The sequence below is a fragment of the Porites lutea genome, chromosome 14 (assembly GCF_958299795.1).
Source record: "Porites lutea chromosome 14, jaPorLute2.1, whole genome shotgun sequence".
NCBI classification, from domain to species: Eukaryota; Metazoa; Cnidaria; class Anthozoa; order Scleractinia; family Poritidae; genus Porites; species Porites lutea.
In genome coordinates this window covers 10,046,699-10,064,098 of record NC_133214.1, presented here as the reverse complement: position 1 = coordinate 10,064,098, position 17,400 = coordinate 10,046,699, and the positions used below count along the sequence as shown (strand labels likewise).

The window sequence follows — 17,400 nt, the reverse complement described above, 5'->3', positions numbered from 1 at the left end:
AAAAAAAATAAAACCTTTTTTATTTTCTACACTTATATCAAGTGTGCTTGCTTAATAAACAGTAAAAAAACTCTTAGTCTTCAAAATACAATTTTTTTTATCTTGCCTCTTCATTACCATATGTATCATCAAGATTGTCACTATCGCGATCATACTCGCCATCAACATTGTCTCCATCAACCTCACAATCGGCATTGTTATAACAACTGGTTTCTTCAGAGCCTGGACCGTAGTTACGATGACGTCTATGCGTTGCCTGTTCTTCATTTCCCGGTGGTGTTTTTTCCTCAATTGGTTCATCGTATAGGACCTGTATACAGTGGGGCTGATGCTGAAGGTCCATAAACTCCCATCCGAAGTGTGCCCCACCTGGCAGTCTCTTATTTATTTTCTTGAAGTAAATAAATTTATACTTAGGGCCATGGTCCTGCCAGTTTGACCAGACTTTGTCCAAAAAGGCGTGGTGACACCAAAATTCAGGTGCAAGAGCAGACGAGTCCTCAGACATGGTTCCTCCAACGGCATTATGCAAGTCATTGTGCATGTATTCTCTCACACCAGATTCAAATTTGTTAAATTGGTTCCAAGGAATTTTATTAAGGTCGTTGACGTACCATTCCCCTGGTAAAAACATTTTTCGATCAAATTCTCGGGACAGACAATCATGACCATGCCAGACAGGGAGATACCATTTTCCAACACTGAAGGGCCCACTTCTAACGCAGCCTGATCCAGAGTCGCCGTCGCCACCAAAGCCGTGAGGCCCTGGATTCCAAATATCCCGTTTATCTGTATGACGCCACAGTCGTTTACGTGACACTGCTCGTGCCCAGTTCCAATAAGGTACAGTCACGCGACAGTCAACGTGACGCAGCAGATTTTCGAATATAGAAATGTACCAGCGATGCCAAGGAAAGAAAAGATTTTTCTCGTGAATGATATCAAAAAACTTGAAATGAAATCTGGTAATAATATCGTAGGTCCTCTTATAAGGGTTTTGCATTGACACTACTTTGAGGGCCCTTACAAAACGACGTCGCTCTTCAAGAGGCATTTCTATGAAGTCCTTTCGTATTCTGTGGCAATCAGAGGGCTTTCCATCTTTACAGTAGCAAAGGCGGTTGCATTCATCGTATATTATTCCAGAACCTGAACAGCTGTGATTAAAACCTGAAAAGGAAAATAAAGGATTTGTTGTATTTCTTTTCATTATCATTATGTCACTATTCGAATGCGGAATGTATGATCCTCCAGGTGAGAGTAGCCCTGGATAGAAATGTTGTTGAAAGTGACTGACGTCTCGACTACCTGTGCGTTAGTCATCTTCAGAGTCAAGGTGAGCTCTGTCACTTCTGATCATTTTAATGGTTTTAATCTCTGGTTATTGACCTGATTGGTCAGTTAAGTCGCATTGTGATGACTTGTCTGTCAGTCAAGCCGTGTGTACAATCAGAATACTGAACACCATTCACTGACGAAACTGCTTAACTGGCTTAACGGACAGACCACCAATAATGTCTCGACTTAATTGACCAATCAGGTCAATGACCAGAGTTTAATGCCTTCAAATGACGTGATACAATTCACTTTGACTCTGAAGATGAATGTCATCAACCGGTCCTATTTCACATCAGTACTATACTCATCGGGACGATCATATTCCACCTTGCTATAGTTAAGTATAGTAATTTTACACTAACGTTTTGTTTGTCCAGTCATCCATAAATCCTTCCACTTGTCACTCAGCTTCCTAATACATCCTTCCAGCCATCGGTTCTTCATTTTTACCTCAACCGATTTTTATCTTCTAATGTCATTCGTTTGATACATGTATGCTCAACTCACCTGTTCCTCTAAACGCGTAAGAGAGCTTGGAAACATCAGCAAAGGAGCCAATCCGGGATATCCTTTGACTGCTGCTTATCACGTGCTTGCCAACTGTCAAAATGAATACTCTGACTCCTTTGTCTTCCAGTGACTTGATAGGAAGAGATGCCAATACTTTTGAAGTAAGGGAACTACTCTCTACTATGACAAATAAGATTCGATCGACTTTTGGATTGTGTCTTTCTGGTTCGGAATGCAATCTTTTTTTTAAGAAATGGAACAAACGGTTTAAAGATGCTCTCTGGCCCGGTACATATCTGTGAATGAAGAAATACCCAGCAAAATATATATAACCATGTACAGTTGTATATTTTGTATTACTTCTTAGCGGGGTCTGAGGTATCAGAAAATGATTCGTGTCTCGCTTAAATCGCTGCCGGCATGAGAGTGTCTCGCTTCTTGAAATTTTTAGATGGTTAGCTTTCCAGAAGGCTAAAGTGATACACAAAGCGCCTATTTCCTTTTTTTGACAATCAACCGAATGCACATAACCAAGTTTTGATTTAAAAAGAAACAATACAGAACGTAAATGAAAGACCCTGGGAAGGCCCTTCCCTGGGAAGGCCTTCTACGTGAGCTAGAGAGAGATGAACCACCGCTTTTCTCTAGGTGCAGTCCAACCCCGTTTAACGGACACTCGCTTAATAAGGACACTTCACTATTACGAACAGTTTGCTTTGTACCTGGGGAAAGAAGAACCCTTACTTTTTTCAAAATTGAACCCGATTAATAAGGGCACCCCTGTCACTTTCTACGGCCCCCCTCAGTGTCCGTATTAACGGGGTTGACTGTACTCTGAAGACAGTATAACAAAATGAAACAAAATGAGAGGATTGGTTAAAAATTAAAAGAGCCTTCATTGGATTCGAAGACGGGCCCTTATTAGAATAGGGGCGCTTGTAAGGAAAATAAGTAGCGCTTGCTAGAAAGGCAGAGGTTAGACAGGGTCGTTAAATTGAATTGTTATCGTTTATTTTATTCAAAGTGGTATTGTCGTTATTAGTTACAAAAGCCAGGTTTCCTATACTATGAGTGTTTACCTGAGCGATGAGATGGCGTTCAAAGTGCACTTCATGTTCATGTATTGGTTCCAACGAAAAACAAGGCGCGGAGTTGAGGAGTAAGTTACCATGGCGACCCTTGTTCCTGAAGGAGACACACTGAATTCTTGTACAAGTTTTTGTGCAAAGGTTTTGAGTAATAAGAAATTCCTGGCTCCAACAGTTCTAGTGCTCGGTATTGCTAATGAGAGTTGTATTCGAGGAGGTAAACCAGACGCTGCAAAATAGAAAGGCAGGTCTCTCAGGAAATTTAAGTTCAGTTATATGAAGTTGGATTGGTTGGGCGGAGAGGGTATTTGTCAACAGCAAGAATTTGAAACATTCTTGCCTCCATACTACCGAAGGTCTTTAACCACCATTTCAGATAATCAGCGAATCAATCAATGAATATAAGTCTATCCATCCATCAATTGATCGATCAATCAGCATTAATCAATGTTATTATTCATTCAAAATATTTCTCCGTTTGTGATTGGCTAAAAGCACACGCATAATTCACCATAACCACCTACTGATGACCAAATTTGGAGGAATTTTACGCTTAATCAGCCGATGACGTCAAAAGTGCAGCACAGCTTCAGGTTAATGCACCGTTAACCGAGAAGAGTTGGGGACGAGGTTGAGTTGTTTTGGTCGTGAAAACAAAAATGGCGGACATTTCACTTGTTTCAAGAGTAAGAACTAAGCAAATTATGAATTAACTCATGCTTTCTCCGTGTAAATACAAGATAGCTTCTGGGAGGGTGTTATCGGCCTCGGCAGATAACTCTCTCCTCGATCTCCATTATTCTTCATATGATACCCAGCCTCATTCATTATTTGTTAGTTAGTCAACCAATCAATTGAAAGAATCAAAGTAACCAAGAAAAGCAAGAAATCAATCAATCAAGCAAGCTATTAATTAGTTTTTCATTACAAGCCCATATAGTTACGTTCCAGTTAACTTTTAACATAAGAAAGAGAAATACCGCGGATAAGCAAAATGAATTGATTTCTCCAGTCTGACAAAGTAGCCGAACTTTACTGTCTTTACTGATCTACTCTCTCTTGACTACTACTCAGTTTAAAGGTTCCTCTTCAGTTTAACGATCATGCTCTTGTTCTGTACCCACCATTATTTCGCTTGGCCGACTGGAAAAGACTGCTGGATAAATGTTCTACTGTAGATGTTATCCACTTTGTGGTCACGCCTGGCAAAAGACAATTTAAAGAACAATTGCATGAGTTAGTGCCCCTTGTCAAAACTGTTTATGAAACAAGTTTATGCTTGATGTCTTGTTTCATGTAACCAGTACAACAAAGCCCCTTCATTGGATCAACTTATTGGATGAATAAAGCATGCTAAAGGTAAAGCTTTTGGAACAGAAATCAAATAAATATTGTATCAGTCTGTTAATTGTTGAAAGATTAATTCGTAAAATCATTGTCGGATCAAGGCAACAAAAACATATAAATAAATAAATAATAATAATAATAATAATAAATAAGCGGTGCCAACTTTTCTCACTTGCAGCCAATGGCTGAATTGCGGAGGAACGAGAGAGGTGAGATCGGACGTCAGTATTTAAAGGCGCACTCTTGCATCCACTTCTGTCCATGTTTTGATCACTCCTCGCCTACCCAGACCGATGATGGCACAAGTCAGATAGACCATGACATCGGGGCGTCCGTCCCCTACCCTTTTCAAACATTGTTACGTGTTCTTTTACGTCCCCTTCCAACTGAAGTACAAGGATGAAGGAGACAAGGCCAACGGCTTAACGTCACCGTCCAATGACGCGATCATCGGAACCGAGAAAGGGTTTCACAACTAGCATGATCTCACCAGTTTTTTAAAGACCTTGGTTGATGGTCCGGCCGGGGTTTGAACTCACGATCTCCCGCTCAGCAGACCGGCGCTCTTCCAACTGAGCTAACCGGGCGGCGGCTAATAAACGCTATCTTGTATCTATACGGAGAAAGCGTGCAATATCATAGTATAATAGCTTCATAGTTGTGTTTATCTTAATAAACAACACTTGAGATGTATACTGAGATCGCGACGTTTAGACTGCTTACTGCATGCTGGTCCTCAGCAGGTAATAAGAGTGACTGTATGCACGACACTTAAAAAAGCATTTATTATTAAAGTTAGCTGTCCTTTAATTATAGTTACCCGGATGTTTTTCATCAGCGCCAACTCGAAATGACGTCAAGACGAGCCCTATCAGTACATAGCCCAAACTATGACATGAGTACATGATTGCCATATGGGGTCCAGTACTTTCCACTTAATCCATTCATCTCAGGAAAGTCTGCCATTTGCGTTTTCAGGCGTCATACCTAAATGTTAGCAATAACATTACTCAAAATTAGGCTTGACTCAGAACATAGTTAATTGAGTGGAATGGTTATGAAACCCGTCAGACTCCTTTGTTATATGTTTTTGTGGACCTGAAAGTGCACAACGTTCAAAAGAATTCCTATCATTTTGATTGTATTGACCAATAAAAACGTTGCATTAATTTATTCCGTAACAATTTGCCAACAGAAAACAAAGGATTGTGCACTTTCAGGGTGCTTCCAACATAAACTGCAGCACTGTTGTTTTTTTCATTGATGTTTGCCGCTTTTCATAACCAGTCTCCTCTAATAACTATGCGCAGAATAATAAAGATATGTTTTGAAGGAGGTTGCTACAAATTTTCTTGCATTCTTGACACGATTTGACCCAAGTTTTCTTGTCTAGGTTTCACGATACATAACCAACAATTCGAACAATTTAAACGAGTCGCATTCATTGTCTCTTTTAGCACTTACAAAAAGAACACGTTTTTAACCCAAATTCGGACTTGCATAGCCTTGAAACGAGCCCTTCAACAGCTTAATATCAACAACTGTCCCAGTTGTATTTATTGATTAAAATTCAGCTGAAAATCAATGATATGTAAAAATGGTTTGTGTACATAATGCATTCCTCTGCAGCACAAGAGTAGTCAGCCTCTAATTTTACTCACTGAAATCTTAATGTCTGACTTGTTTCCTCAGAGAGTTTGTTAATCGTTATTCAGATTTAAAAATTTAAGTAAATTAAGGTAATTCTTGTTCTTCTTACTGAGACGTTGTATTTTATTATGGCTGAGGTGAATGCACTTGACAACGATTCATTCGTAAAACCATTTAAATTATATGCTGTGTATATCAGAAGTCGAGCCATCGCTATTCATACGTATCTTTCTTGAAAAAATTAAACTATGATCAATATCGCGTTTAACTCTACGCATGTATCGGGTTTATACTTTGTAAGGAAGGCTGAAACGTTAGCGCAGAGGCGAGTATCAACGTTGGCTTCGGGTTGATTCTTGGTTAAAAAATTCTACCCAAATTGGAAAATGTGCGAAACTATTTGCTAATTTATAGAAGCATGGAGAGATTAGTAGGATTCAGCGGTTTTTAACACACTTTAGAGCATTAAATTGCGCGGTTCGAAACAAAATGACTAGAATGCAGTTTTGGAGTTATGATTTTGTTATAGTTTCAATGGAAATTACAACGTCCTTGCTAGCCTATATGTATGATGTAAGGAATCATAAAAACAAGACAGCTTCAAAGTAGACTTGGCCTGGGACTAGATCTAATCTAATTGGGTGGGAAGGAGGATACCATAATACCCTTTATAGTTCGGCTGTGTTGGACTGGCCAGAAATTGCCTCGGGATGGGCAATCACCAAAAAGGAATAGATAAAAACTTAAATCACGTTTCACGAGAACAGAATGGCCCCAATTACGCATCACGAAAAACAATAAGGGATCAGGACCCTCTGGCTAGATGTCTCCTGTTTTGACAGGCCTGTAGATTTTCTGACGATTTTCTGTAGAATAAAACTACACAACAATTTTTTTACTAGTAGATTATACATTCTTTAACAATAAACAATTACTGGATCCGGATTAAGTTGCTGAGAATATGGTGATTTGTCAGCAGTTACACCTCGTCTACACCGCAGGCAAAAGGAATTAAATTTTCTGAAAAATACTTAAAAACTACAATTTTTTGCTAGACGAGTTCAACAATTGTTTATTGTTTTTCATTGAAGTGGCAAAACAACACCATAAGATTAGAGCTCCTCTCTGGAGTTCTTTTTTCGTCGGCTTCTACCATTCACCCAGGGATCATTCATTACAAACATTTTACATCACAATCAAATCATTTTTGATAGGCGGCAAGAGACCCTGCAGCAATCTCTCTTGAGCGTTTTCAAGAGATTCCCTTCTATTTCGATTAATATATAATTGACTTCAGAATGGGAATTACACAACTATTTTATTTACCTAAAAGAACATTCCATTATACGGTGAATTTTGAACATATAACTTAAATGATTTTTAAGATTGAAAGATTTGCTGTTCCTACTGTCAATTGGTGGACTGTTACTGGTATGCATATCTTTTTGTATTTTTTTTTTCACGGTTGTCACAGGCTACCACAGAGTGTTTTCCGAAGACAGGGACCAAACTGAGCTGCCCTCTTTTGTTCCTTACTTCATATATGATGATTACAATAAACCGTATACAAATGGTGTACTGGCTGCTTTAACATATATATCTTCGATTCTTTTCTTGCTTAGGGTTTTTGCTCTATTACTTGAGGCTCTTCGCTTGCATATTGTGCTTGTCTGCCTTAGGTATAATAACAATCATACGTATGTATATGGGACACCATAATAATCTTATATGAAGTATCTATCGATGTGTTAGTCTGTTTCGCTGGACAAGGGTAAAGAAACAACCAATGTTTCGACCTCCATCCATTCTTTTGGTGAAGGTCTTATGCTTGAAACGTCATCATGATTGATCATGTCTTAATCAACTTAGTTAATAAAACCAAAACAGTTTTGTTAAGAACATAAGCCCTAAAAATAAAACATTGGAATTGCTTCTTTTTCACTTTACAAACCTGTCTCGAGCTGAATTTTGTAAATTTGACTATTTTATATGGAAAAAGGCTAATTTGAAACAAATTGGTAACTTTCTGTAATCATTTGTTTCCGGATCACTTTCTGTTATTGACAGGCGATAGAGAAACGTGTGAATAATGTTTGAGGGAATGACATATCTGAAGTGCGCGAAAAAATTGTACTCAAGTGGTCCGAACTCAAGGCTCTAGCCGGGAGTTTGTTAAGCAGTCGAGGAGCTAATTTTACCAGTCCTCTTTCAGACACAGTAGTCATTTCCGTATAACTAGAATAGCTTAGAGTTTGAATCTCACTGACTGCGCATGTGCGAGCTAAATCGCTTCAAAAACCCTGTAGGATATTTTACGTACTTGATCTAAATGGGAAAAACAACATGGCGGCCACAACTGTTGGAGGTGGTCATGGCGGTAAAAGAAGGAATTCGAGTAGCAAAGGATGATTTCTGATATGAAACAAGTGAGAAAGATTTGTTGAAAAGAAATAAAAGTATTTTTCTGGAAGGTAAGATATTCCAGTTGTGGCTTGGTGCAAAATTCGAGGCAGGACATGATTTTCTAGCGACAGCGCGATTTCGCGGCACATTTTGTCGTAGAAAGGTGGACAGAAAATAGTCGTTAGGTGCTCCTAGTGCGTAGGGTGATAATAGAACTTTAAGCTTCTTAATTATTGGGACTGCTGTACAAAGAGAACTAAAATATCTTGTTAACATCAGGGAGTTTGTATGTTTTGTCTGAAATATCTAAATCTGTTCAATTTTCAAACAAAATCTCTGCATGTTGAACTGTTCAGGAGGGAAGAGTTGAGGCTAAAAATGCTTACCTCACCTGAAGCTTCATTTCCTTTAGTTTTCATCTGGGTTCAAAGAACGAATGGCGGGCTTAATGCTCGTTACGTTCAGCTTACGCTTCAAATCTCATTATTACCACTAACTGTTTTCTGGTATGCGTATAGTAGCAAGGAACTGAATAATTTCAATTACTTGTTCAGTTTGTTTCTGTAAAAATGTTGCTTTTATTGCCGATGACAGCTGTGACTAATATCTCAAAACGAGCGGGTTGTTTCATTCAAAACCTCGGCCATAAATTCAACAAGCTCATATAGTCGGCCCAGCTAGTGCACAGTAGAGAACGTTAATGGTTCTTGTTTTAACGGGCACTTAATTGGAAATAGGTTTTTACAATGATGACGAAAGTCTGACAATTTTATTGTCGAGAAATGTTTGACCATTATCACCGTGAGAAATCATGAGGACATGCGTTGAAAGTAAAAGACAGGTATGTTAGTTTTGGATATATTTTTTTGTTATTTCGTGAAAGGAATAATATTTTACTTTCTTAAATAAAACCTGAGTTCTCAGCGCTTATGTAAGTCCCAGAGCTCTCTCATGAGGCCAGAGAAATTTTCTAAAGCCATGCTCACAATCTTTTCCGGTCCAGTTGAGAATGAAGGCCTTGTCTTCAATACACCAATCAAATATTGTTATTTGAGTCCCTAAAATGTTACTTATTCTGTTTGACCAACAACTTTCCGGTTTTGGTTTTGGTTTAGCGGCTCTTTTTTCACCTTTTTTATTCTTTTTCAATAGTTTCTTATGAGGGAAGATAGACAGTAGGTAGTGCACAACAAGATAATACTCTATCAATGTAGGTTTACTTTAAGTTTAGTTTTGTTTTAGGCCAATTTAGGCCTGTTGCTGTTTGAAGCTTTCTTGTGCTTATCATGTCTTGTTTATAATAAAAACGGGTATTGAAATGGCAGGTAACCAACACCGATCTTGCCCTTGAATCAATTTTGAGGCAAGACGTCAACAATTCCTTTTACCGTGGCAGTCCATTATCATTGTGAATCACAATTGGCAAGCACAGGAAAAAAAATTGACATGTTGGGGATATTTAATTTTGCCTAATAATGCGTTTACTGAGCTATTGACAAAATTAAATATCTGTCTGTTCTGGCAAAGTCCGTACAAAGAAGCCAAGTACATGTATAAAGTATGGCTACTTTTGAGTTACTTCTTTACTGGGTTATTTTTCATATCCACGAATTGTTGGTTAGCTCAAAGCCGTTTGTGCTTTAATGCTTTTGCCTTAGAGAAGACATAGAATATTCGGACAATGGCAGTCAAATAAGTCATTCATCTAATACCACAGGTAGCCCAAGCTCGAAATTTGAGCATCGGCGAGCATCAGCATTGTTGCGTAACCTACCGTTTCTGTAACCTACGAAAATGAAAGGATTTCAATAAAAAACAGCTCACCTTACTTAAAATGTGTGTTACGTCTCTCCCGTCCCTGAACTCCGCGTTACCGTTGACAGATAGCGACACGGCCTGAGACTCAAATTACTCACACTCGGGGTGGGAGACAGTCTCTTGCTCCCGTTGTTTTCCTATTGTGTCAACTGAGCAAGAGACTGTCTCCCACCCGAGTGTGAGTAATTTGAGTCTCAGGCCGTGAGAGGTAACGCGGAGTTCAGGCCGAGCCTCTGTTGATGGCTTCAGACGGGAAAGGTTGCAGAGATTTGCGACCTTTGATTCGCTCTCGGTGCAAAGGAGTCTTGAAGCAAGATAACGAATGGAAAGAACAACTATCATGTTTTACCTAGGCTGAATTTGGAGGCGATTGGAGCAGTTGGAGCGAATTTCCGCCCGTTTTCCTTCGGTGGATCAGTCGAGCCGCTTCGCTGGAGTGCCCAACCTTGATAAACCTTTATATAGAGAGAAAACCGTTTACGTAAAACCCATAAAACGGCCATAAATCGACCCGTTGACCACACAGGAGAGACGTAACACACATTTTAAGTAAGGTAAGCTGTTTTTTATTGAAATCCTTTCATTTTCGTAGGTTACAGAAACGGTAGGTTTTTTTCCCATACAAATCCTTATATTTTGAATGTTACGCAACAATGCCGATGCTCGCCGATGCTCATATTTCGAGCTTGGGCTACCTGTGCTAATACCAGTTATAATTCGAGTTCCAGGAATTCTTCAGAATTGTTCTCCTTTGATCACGTGCTATTCACAGTACGGATCAGAGATCATAAGAGATTATTTAGCTTTCACCCCTCAACTTAATTGCTGTAAAATTAGGTAATGAATTTCTTTCCTACATTTTAAAAATCGAACAAAATGGAAGATGAGTGCCAGACGCAATGGAAAAAAGTAGAGAGAGAGAGAGAAAGAGAAAGTTCACGTCTCTCAGACACCTTGCACAAAACAGGCCCCGATTCCCAAACGTTAGATGTTGTAAATTCTCTTCGGTTGCGTAGCATTAGAAGAGCATTGATTTCTGTTCGCTATTTTTTTAGCTGTTGATTAATAATTCTGAGGCGCATTGAATTTCTGAAAGCAATTTTATGTTGTATACAAGCAGAGTGGATTTAGTATTTCTGTATAAATAGAGGCTGTTTAATACCAAAGTCATTCTCAGTCGTTACGCTTCCTTTTCTGCGTGTAAGTTTAACTTCAGTTTTTGAGCTTGCCGGGTTCCTACCAGGGTTTCCTCTATTTTTCCCTTCCTTTTCGCGGTTTTTTGTAGGGGTTTTTTCCTGGCCTCTGAATGCCTCCTGTAGATACATATCCAAAACTCCTTTTGTACGATTGTTGTTGTCAGGGACTGTTGTTTCGACAACCTGTGCAGTAGTCATTGTAGACTTAAATGTTCATATGAATTTATTCCAAGGAGATTCGGACCAAAGATTCGTTACAAGGATCTGGTTAGACTACGAAAAACAAAACGAGTGTGAATAAAAGGAAGAAAGATGAAAATACTTAGCGACAACATACTTACAGGATTTGAAGGCTCGAAGGAAACATGAAAAGACTTTCGTCCGTGTGAACGAACAGAACTCGACTAGAACTTTACCTCAAGATTTTCGAGCGAGCACATGCCCCAGACCATAATATTACAACGACATATAAATGACGTAGTTCTTCTACCAGTCCCGCGCGGGCAAAAGACGGGAAAAACTTAACAGATACAAGAAGAACGTTTTGAAACCTACATTCCGGCCCCTAAAATCGTAGGCAATAGCAAAGGATTTTAAAGGAAACTTGACCGAAACAAAACGTTAAATCTAACAGTTCTCCAAACATATACAAAGTTCGGATCATAGTTCAGTTCAGCACTGCTTCATTCCCTCTGACATCTCCACTGACTCCAGGAGAACGATCTTATCGACAGGGCGATCATATTGCGAGGTTCTGGTCTTCACCGTTACACTCCTCACATGTTCATCAGTGCTGTTCTTGCGCACACTGGTAATTCGACCAAGAGGCCAAGATGATCTCGGTACTCTATCGTCGACCACAAGTACTATGTCATCAACGGCGAAGTTCCTTGACGGATAAGTCCATTTCTGCCTCTCTTGCAACTGTGGCAAGTACTCTCTAATCCATCTCCGCCAAAACACGTCGGCTAAATATTGAACTTGGCGCCATCTTCTTCGGGAATAGCCATCCTCTTTCCTGAACACACCTGGGGGAAGTCTTGCGCCCGACCGTAGCAACAGCAAATGACTCGGCGTGAGAGCTTCAGAATCTGACGGGTCATCAGATGACTTCGTTATGGGACGCCCATTAACAATTGACTCCACTTCACACATGAGGGTAGTCAACCCTTCATCATCCAGCGGCTGTTCCTTCATAAGTGCAACGAGAATCTTTCTGACAGTTCTAATACAACGTTCCCACACGCCACCGAAATGGGACCCCGATGGTGGGTTAAACAGCCACTTGACATTTCTTTGCAAGAGGAACTCATGGATCTGACTCTTGTTCCAACCAGAGATAGCTTCGCGGAGTTCCTTGCACCCGCCAACAAAATTTGAACCGTTGTCCGACCTCATTACTTCAGGAACACCTCGCCTTGCGATAAAGCGGCGCATGGAGTTCAAGAACGAATCAGTGTCCATACTCTGGGCGACTTCCAAGTGTATGGCTCTGGTCGCCAAACACGTGTACAAGACTCCATAACGCTTAACTTGACTTCTAGCCCTCTTGACCCAAAACGGACTGAAACAATCAACGCCCACAAAACTGAACGGGGGTTTGTTAGGTGTGACTCTGTCAGCAGGAAGATCGGCCATCTTCTGAGTTTTAAACGGAGCCTGTCTTCGCCTACAGCTAAAACAACGGTTTACAACTCTTCTCACCGCGACTCTTCCTTTGATAATCCAGTAACTCTTTCTGATCAAAGAGAGCACATATTCTTGACCAGAATGTCCAGAAAGCAAGTGATAATGCCTGACGATCAAATCTACAACATGATGTTTCTTAGGCAGTATTACAGGGTGTCTTTGCTCCTGTTCAATTGGTGCATGCCTCAATCTTCCTCCCACACACAGCAGGCCATCGCGCAGCTCAGGATCCAAATTGGCGATTGAACTTGATTTCTTGACGGCACCTGTTCTTCTGGCTCGGACTGATTTCTTGAGCTCAACTTTTGATTCTTTACCTTGCAGACACGCCAACTCTTCTCTAAAGCATTGCCTTTGCACATACTTCAAGACTTCTATCTCAGCAGAGTGCATTTCTTCTACACTGATGGGACTGGGTATTTCGGAGACGAGTACTTTAGCTGTGCGACACTCGCGCAGAAGATTAGAACGGTAACGCAAGATCCATGCCATCAATTTCTTAAGCTTATACCACGAGGAACAGGACTGCACTGCTCGGTTTAAGAAGTCAGCTTCAACTGTAGACGCTATTGAGAAAGTTTTCCTTTCCCGTTTCACCTCAGGATCATCTTCCTTTATTTCCACAGAAATTTCAGGTCGCTTAGGCCAGCGGTCCTCTGCTTCCCACAAAAAGGGAGGGCCATTAATCCAGCGGCTTTGGTGGATGATGTCTTCAGCTGAAAGCCCTCTGGACGCATCGTCAGCTGGGTTGGAATCTGTGTCAACATAGTTCCACTGATCTGGTCGCGATCCTTCATGGATTGTTGTAATTCTGTTCGCGACGAACGTCTGAAATCTCTTCTCTTTGTTCGTAATATAGCTCAACACGCACGTGCTGTCCGTCCAAAAGAACTCTTCTTCTAGTGCTACATCCAACTCATGTTGCATCATCTTGTTCAATCTGGTAGCAACCACAGCAGCTGAAAGCTCCAGACGAGGAATAGTAACTGACTTCTGGGGTGTTTGTCTCGACTTCCCCATCAAAAAGGCACAATGGACATTTCCAGCTTCATTGACGACTCGAAGATAAGTAACGGCACCATAACCTTCACCTGATGCGTCTGAGAAATTGTGAAGTTGGCTAGACACTATGCGGCCAAAGTTCTTGGGCCTTAAACAACGTTCAACGGCGAACTGTTCGAGTTTTGGAAGTTCCTGCAACCAATCTTGCCAACGCTTTAAATCTTCAAGGGGAATTCTATCATCCCAATCCAATCCCTTCCGGCACAGATCACGCAGAATTGCTTTCGCAGGCAGAATTAATGGTGCAACAAACCCTAGAGGGTCATAAATTGAGCTTATGACGGAAAGAATACCCCTCCTCGTTGGGGGTCGGTCCTTCACTGCAATCTTAAAACGGAAGGTATCTGACTGGACATCCCACAGAATGCCGAGGGCACGCTCAACAGGCAAGTTCTCGAGATAAGGCTCCTTGACGGAACTGGCTCTCTCGGATACTGGGACTGACTGGATGACATCGTAGGCATTTGAAACCCATTTCGTTAAGCGGAAACCTCCTTTGGCTAGCAACTGACGTAGCTGATCGACCAGTCGACTTGCTTGTTGGTTATCTTCCACAGACTTCAAGCAGTCATCAACATAGAAATTTCTTCTCACCGTCTGAATGGTGTCTTTATCAAAATGTTCCGCATTGTCTTCAGCCGTTTTCTGCAGTGCATAATTCGCACAACTGGGAGATGAAACTCCCCCGAAAAGGTGAACTAGCATTTGAAATTCTTCTGGTTCTTTGTCCATTTCACCACTCGGCCACCACAGGAAACGGAGGTACCTGCTATCCTCTATTGGTACGCGCACTTGATAAAACATCTTCTCAATGTCAGCCATGATGGCTATGGGCTGTTCTCTAAATCTTGTTAGGACTCCAATGAGCGAGTTGGTTAAATCAGGTCCTTGCAAAATCTGTTGATTGAGCGAGACATTCTGGAATTTTGCGGCACAGTCAAAGACCACCCGGACCTTATCGGGCTTTTGTGGGTGAATGACGGGGTGATGAGGTAGATACCATGAGGGTGAATCCTCTCGCTGACCTTCAGGAACTTTCTGTGCATGTCCTTTGTCAAACAAGTCATCCATAAATAAAGAATACTTCCGGTGTAGTTGGGGATCCTTCAGCAGCCTCTTCTTCAGCAACCCAAGACGATGTTCAGCGACGATCTTGTTGTTGGGCAGATCTGGAGGGAAGACCTTCCAAGGAAGCGCAACTTCGTAATGACCACCGCGGAGCTCAGCAGAATCCTCCATTATGGCAAGGGCTCTGTTGTCATCTTGAGACAATCCTTTCTCAATGCTGAACTGCGAATCATTAAATTCCATTTCACAGAAACGTACAAACTGCTGGTCCAAGACAACATGAGACTGGATACGGTTTTAAGTACGGGCTGCCTTACTTGCCCTACCGAGTGGGCCATTGATGGTCCATCCTAGCAGTGTTCGCACGGCATAAGGACCACCATCTTCACTTCTCTGCACTTCATGAGGTTCAAGAAGTTTGGGTACATCATTACCTATGAGCAATTCGATGTCGGCATCAATGCAAGGTAGGTCGATATCTTTCAGGTAGAACCACCTTTCCACATCACTTTGAACCGGCATATCATCAACGGTGACTGGAAGCTTGACTCGTGAGAAAACATTTGACAGTTCAACGACATTACGTCCTTGCAGATCAGAAACTTCCAAATTGACCACTAGACTTTCACTCTTAACATCATCACTATCCATGGTAGTTAAAGACAGCATCGCTTTTCTACCTGTTGCACCTAGACGTTCTATCAACTTGTCAGTGCAAAATGTAGTGTTCGACCCTGGATCCAGAAACGCGTAGGTTTGAACCATCTTCTCCCTTCCCTCGGCTCTGACATTAACTGGAACTATGGCAAGTCCTGTAGCTGATGCTCCGGCCCCAGTCGCACTACACACTCCTTCACATGCTACCATTTCAGTGAAACAGCTTCGGGCTTGGCCATTCTGATTCTCATTCTCCGTGTTGCTCGACTGGGTCTCAGATACTGATGGAGTTGGTGCTTTGACTGGTTTGTCATTCCTTGGGTGTAAGAACGTAGAATGTTTCCGATGACCTATCTTACATCCGACAATCTGGCAGAAGCTTTTCTTGGGACACGACATCGCCATGTGTCCCGCAACAAGACAATTATCACACAGTCCTCTACTACGCACAAAACTAATTCGCTCATCAACCGACTTTCCTCTGAAAAGCTGGCAGCGTGACAGCCAATGACTCTCCTTACACAATGGGCACTTGACGTTCGACTTGTCAGGCGCACGTTCAGTGTTGTCCTTAGGTGGGTCAGTAGTACCTTCCGGGGTGGTTCCTTGTGTCGTGAAAGCAGAACCTTTGTGCTCCTTTGATGGTGTTCTGTACCTTCTTTTGGAACCAATGCCTACAGCGTTGTTCTTGTCATCATTCGAGTGGATGTCCCCAAACACTGGATGGTTGGCTATTCTAGCCTTTGCTTCAACAAATTCTGCAACATCTCCGATAGTGACCTCTCTTTTCAGCTCTTCATTGATGTAATCAGCCTTTTCTCTCCATCTCTGTCTTAGCCAAAGTGGCAACCTTCCAATGATCCTTTGGAGAGTGTCAGGGTTTTCAATTTTGTTTAGGTATCCAATTTCCTTGAGAGAGTTCTTACAACTTGTAAGTACAACCGAGTACCTTTGCAAAGCAGGACCATCATCTGACTTAATCTGAGGAGTTTTCGTTACTCGATCAATGAGGGCAGTTGCTATTTTGTAGCTTTGACCATATCTATCCTTAAGGAGTGCTCTTGCAGTCTTGTAGCCTTCTTTGGGATCCATCGATAAACAGCTTTGCATTAACTCCTTCACTTCTCCTGATGTATATTGAACGAGATAGTACAAACGTGAGTTCGGGCTGCTTGTCTTTGACTCTATTAAATTTTCAAAGGCTCGCACGAAGTCAGAGTCAACAGGATCACCCGAAAACACAGAGATTTCAGGCTGTGGCAATGTCATGGCTAATGTTTGAAGCTGGTGCTGTTTCAGCAATTCCTGAAGCTGTTGATTTTGTTGTTGTTGCATCTTCTGGACTTCAATCACGTGACTGACATTCTTGTCACTTAGATCTAGGTGTTGTTCCAATAATCCACCTTCAGCACTTTCACCATTAATCGCAGAGGGTGAGCATCCGTAACCTTTCCATACAGGGGCGTCTGGGTTTAGTGGACTGCATTTAACCTCTTGATTTTCCTCTGTCTGATGAACTGGAGCTTCCACAGTTTCCTTCTCTTCGACTTGACCTGGAGTGGAAGTTGCAAATT

General features: G+C 41.4%; 2 protein-coding genes across 3 annotated transcripts in view; both read right to left on the bottom strand.

Moving 5' to 3' along the window:
- Position 1: 1 nt before the first annotated feature.
- The window catches only part of LOC140924307 (uncharacterized), a 30,964-nt gene continuing 13,565 nt past the window's right edge, over positions 2-17,400 (bottom strand). Inside the window, exons 2-6 of one of the 2 annotated variants that reach the window (XM_073374335.1) lie at positions 5,104-5,270; positions 4,061-4,138; positions 2,928-3,165; positions 1,846-2,144; positions 2-1,170 (exon numbers count right to left, since the gene is read on the bottom strand). In XM_073374335.1, coding sequence (XP_073230436.1) covers positions 98-1,170; positions 1,846-2,144; positions 2,928-3,165; positions 4,061-4,138; positions 5,104-5,197 — 1,782 coding nt within the window. In that variant the 5' untranslated portion in view covers positions 5,198-5,270 and the 3' untranslated portion in view covers positions 2-97. The remainder of the gene's footprint in view (positions 1,171-1,845; positions 2,145-2,927; positions 3,166-4,060; positions 4,139-5,103; positions 5,271-17,400) is intronic. The other variant, XM_073374336.1, reaches the window with a different exon arrangement.
- On the bottom strand, positions 12,023-15,412 carry LOC140923928 (uncharacterized). The gene has a single exon (XM_073373944.1). The coding sequence runs from the start codon at positions 15,410-15,412 to the stop codon at positions 12,023-12,025; it is 3,390 nt and encodes a 1,129-aa protein (XP_073230045.1).

Excerpts from the sequence above, each read along its gene's own strand:
- LOC140923928 (XM_073373944.1), bottom strand. The coding sequence starts at position 15,412 with ATGGAATTTAATGATTCGCAGTTCAGCATTGAGAAAGGATTGTCTCAA.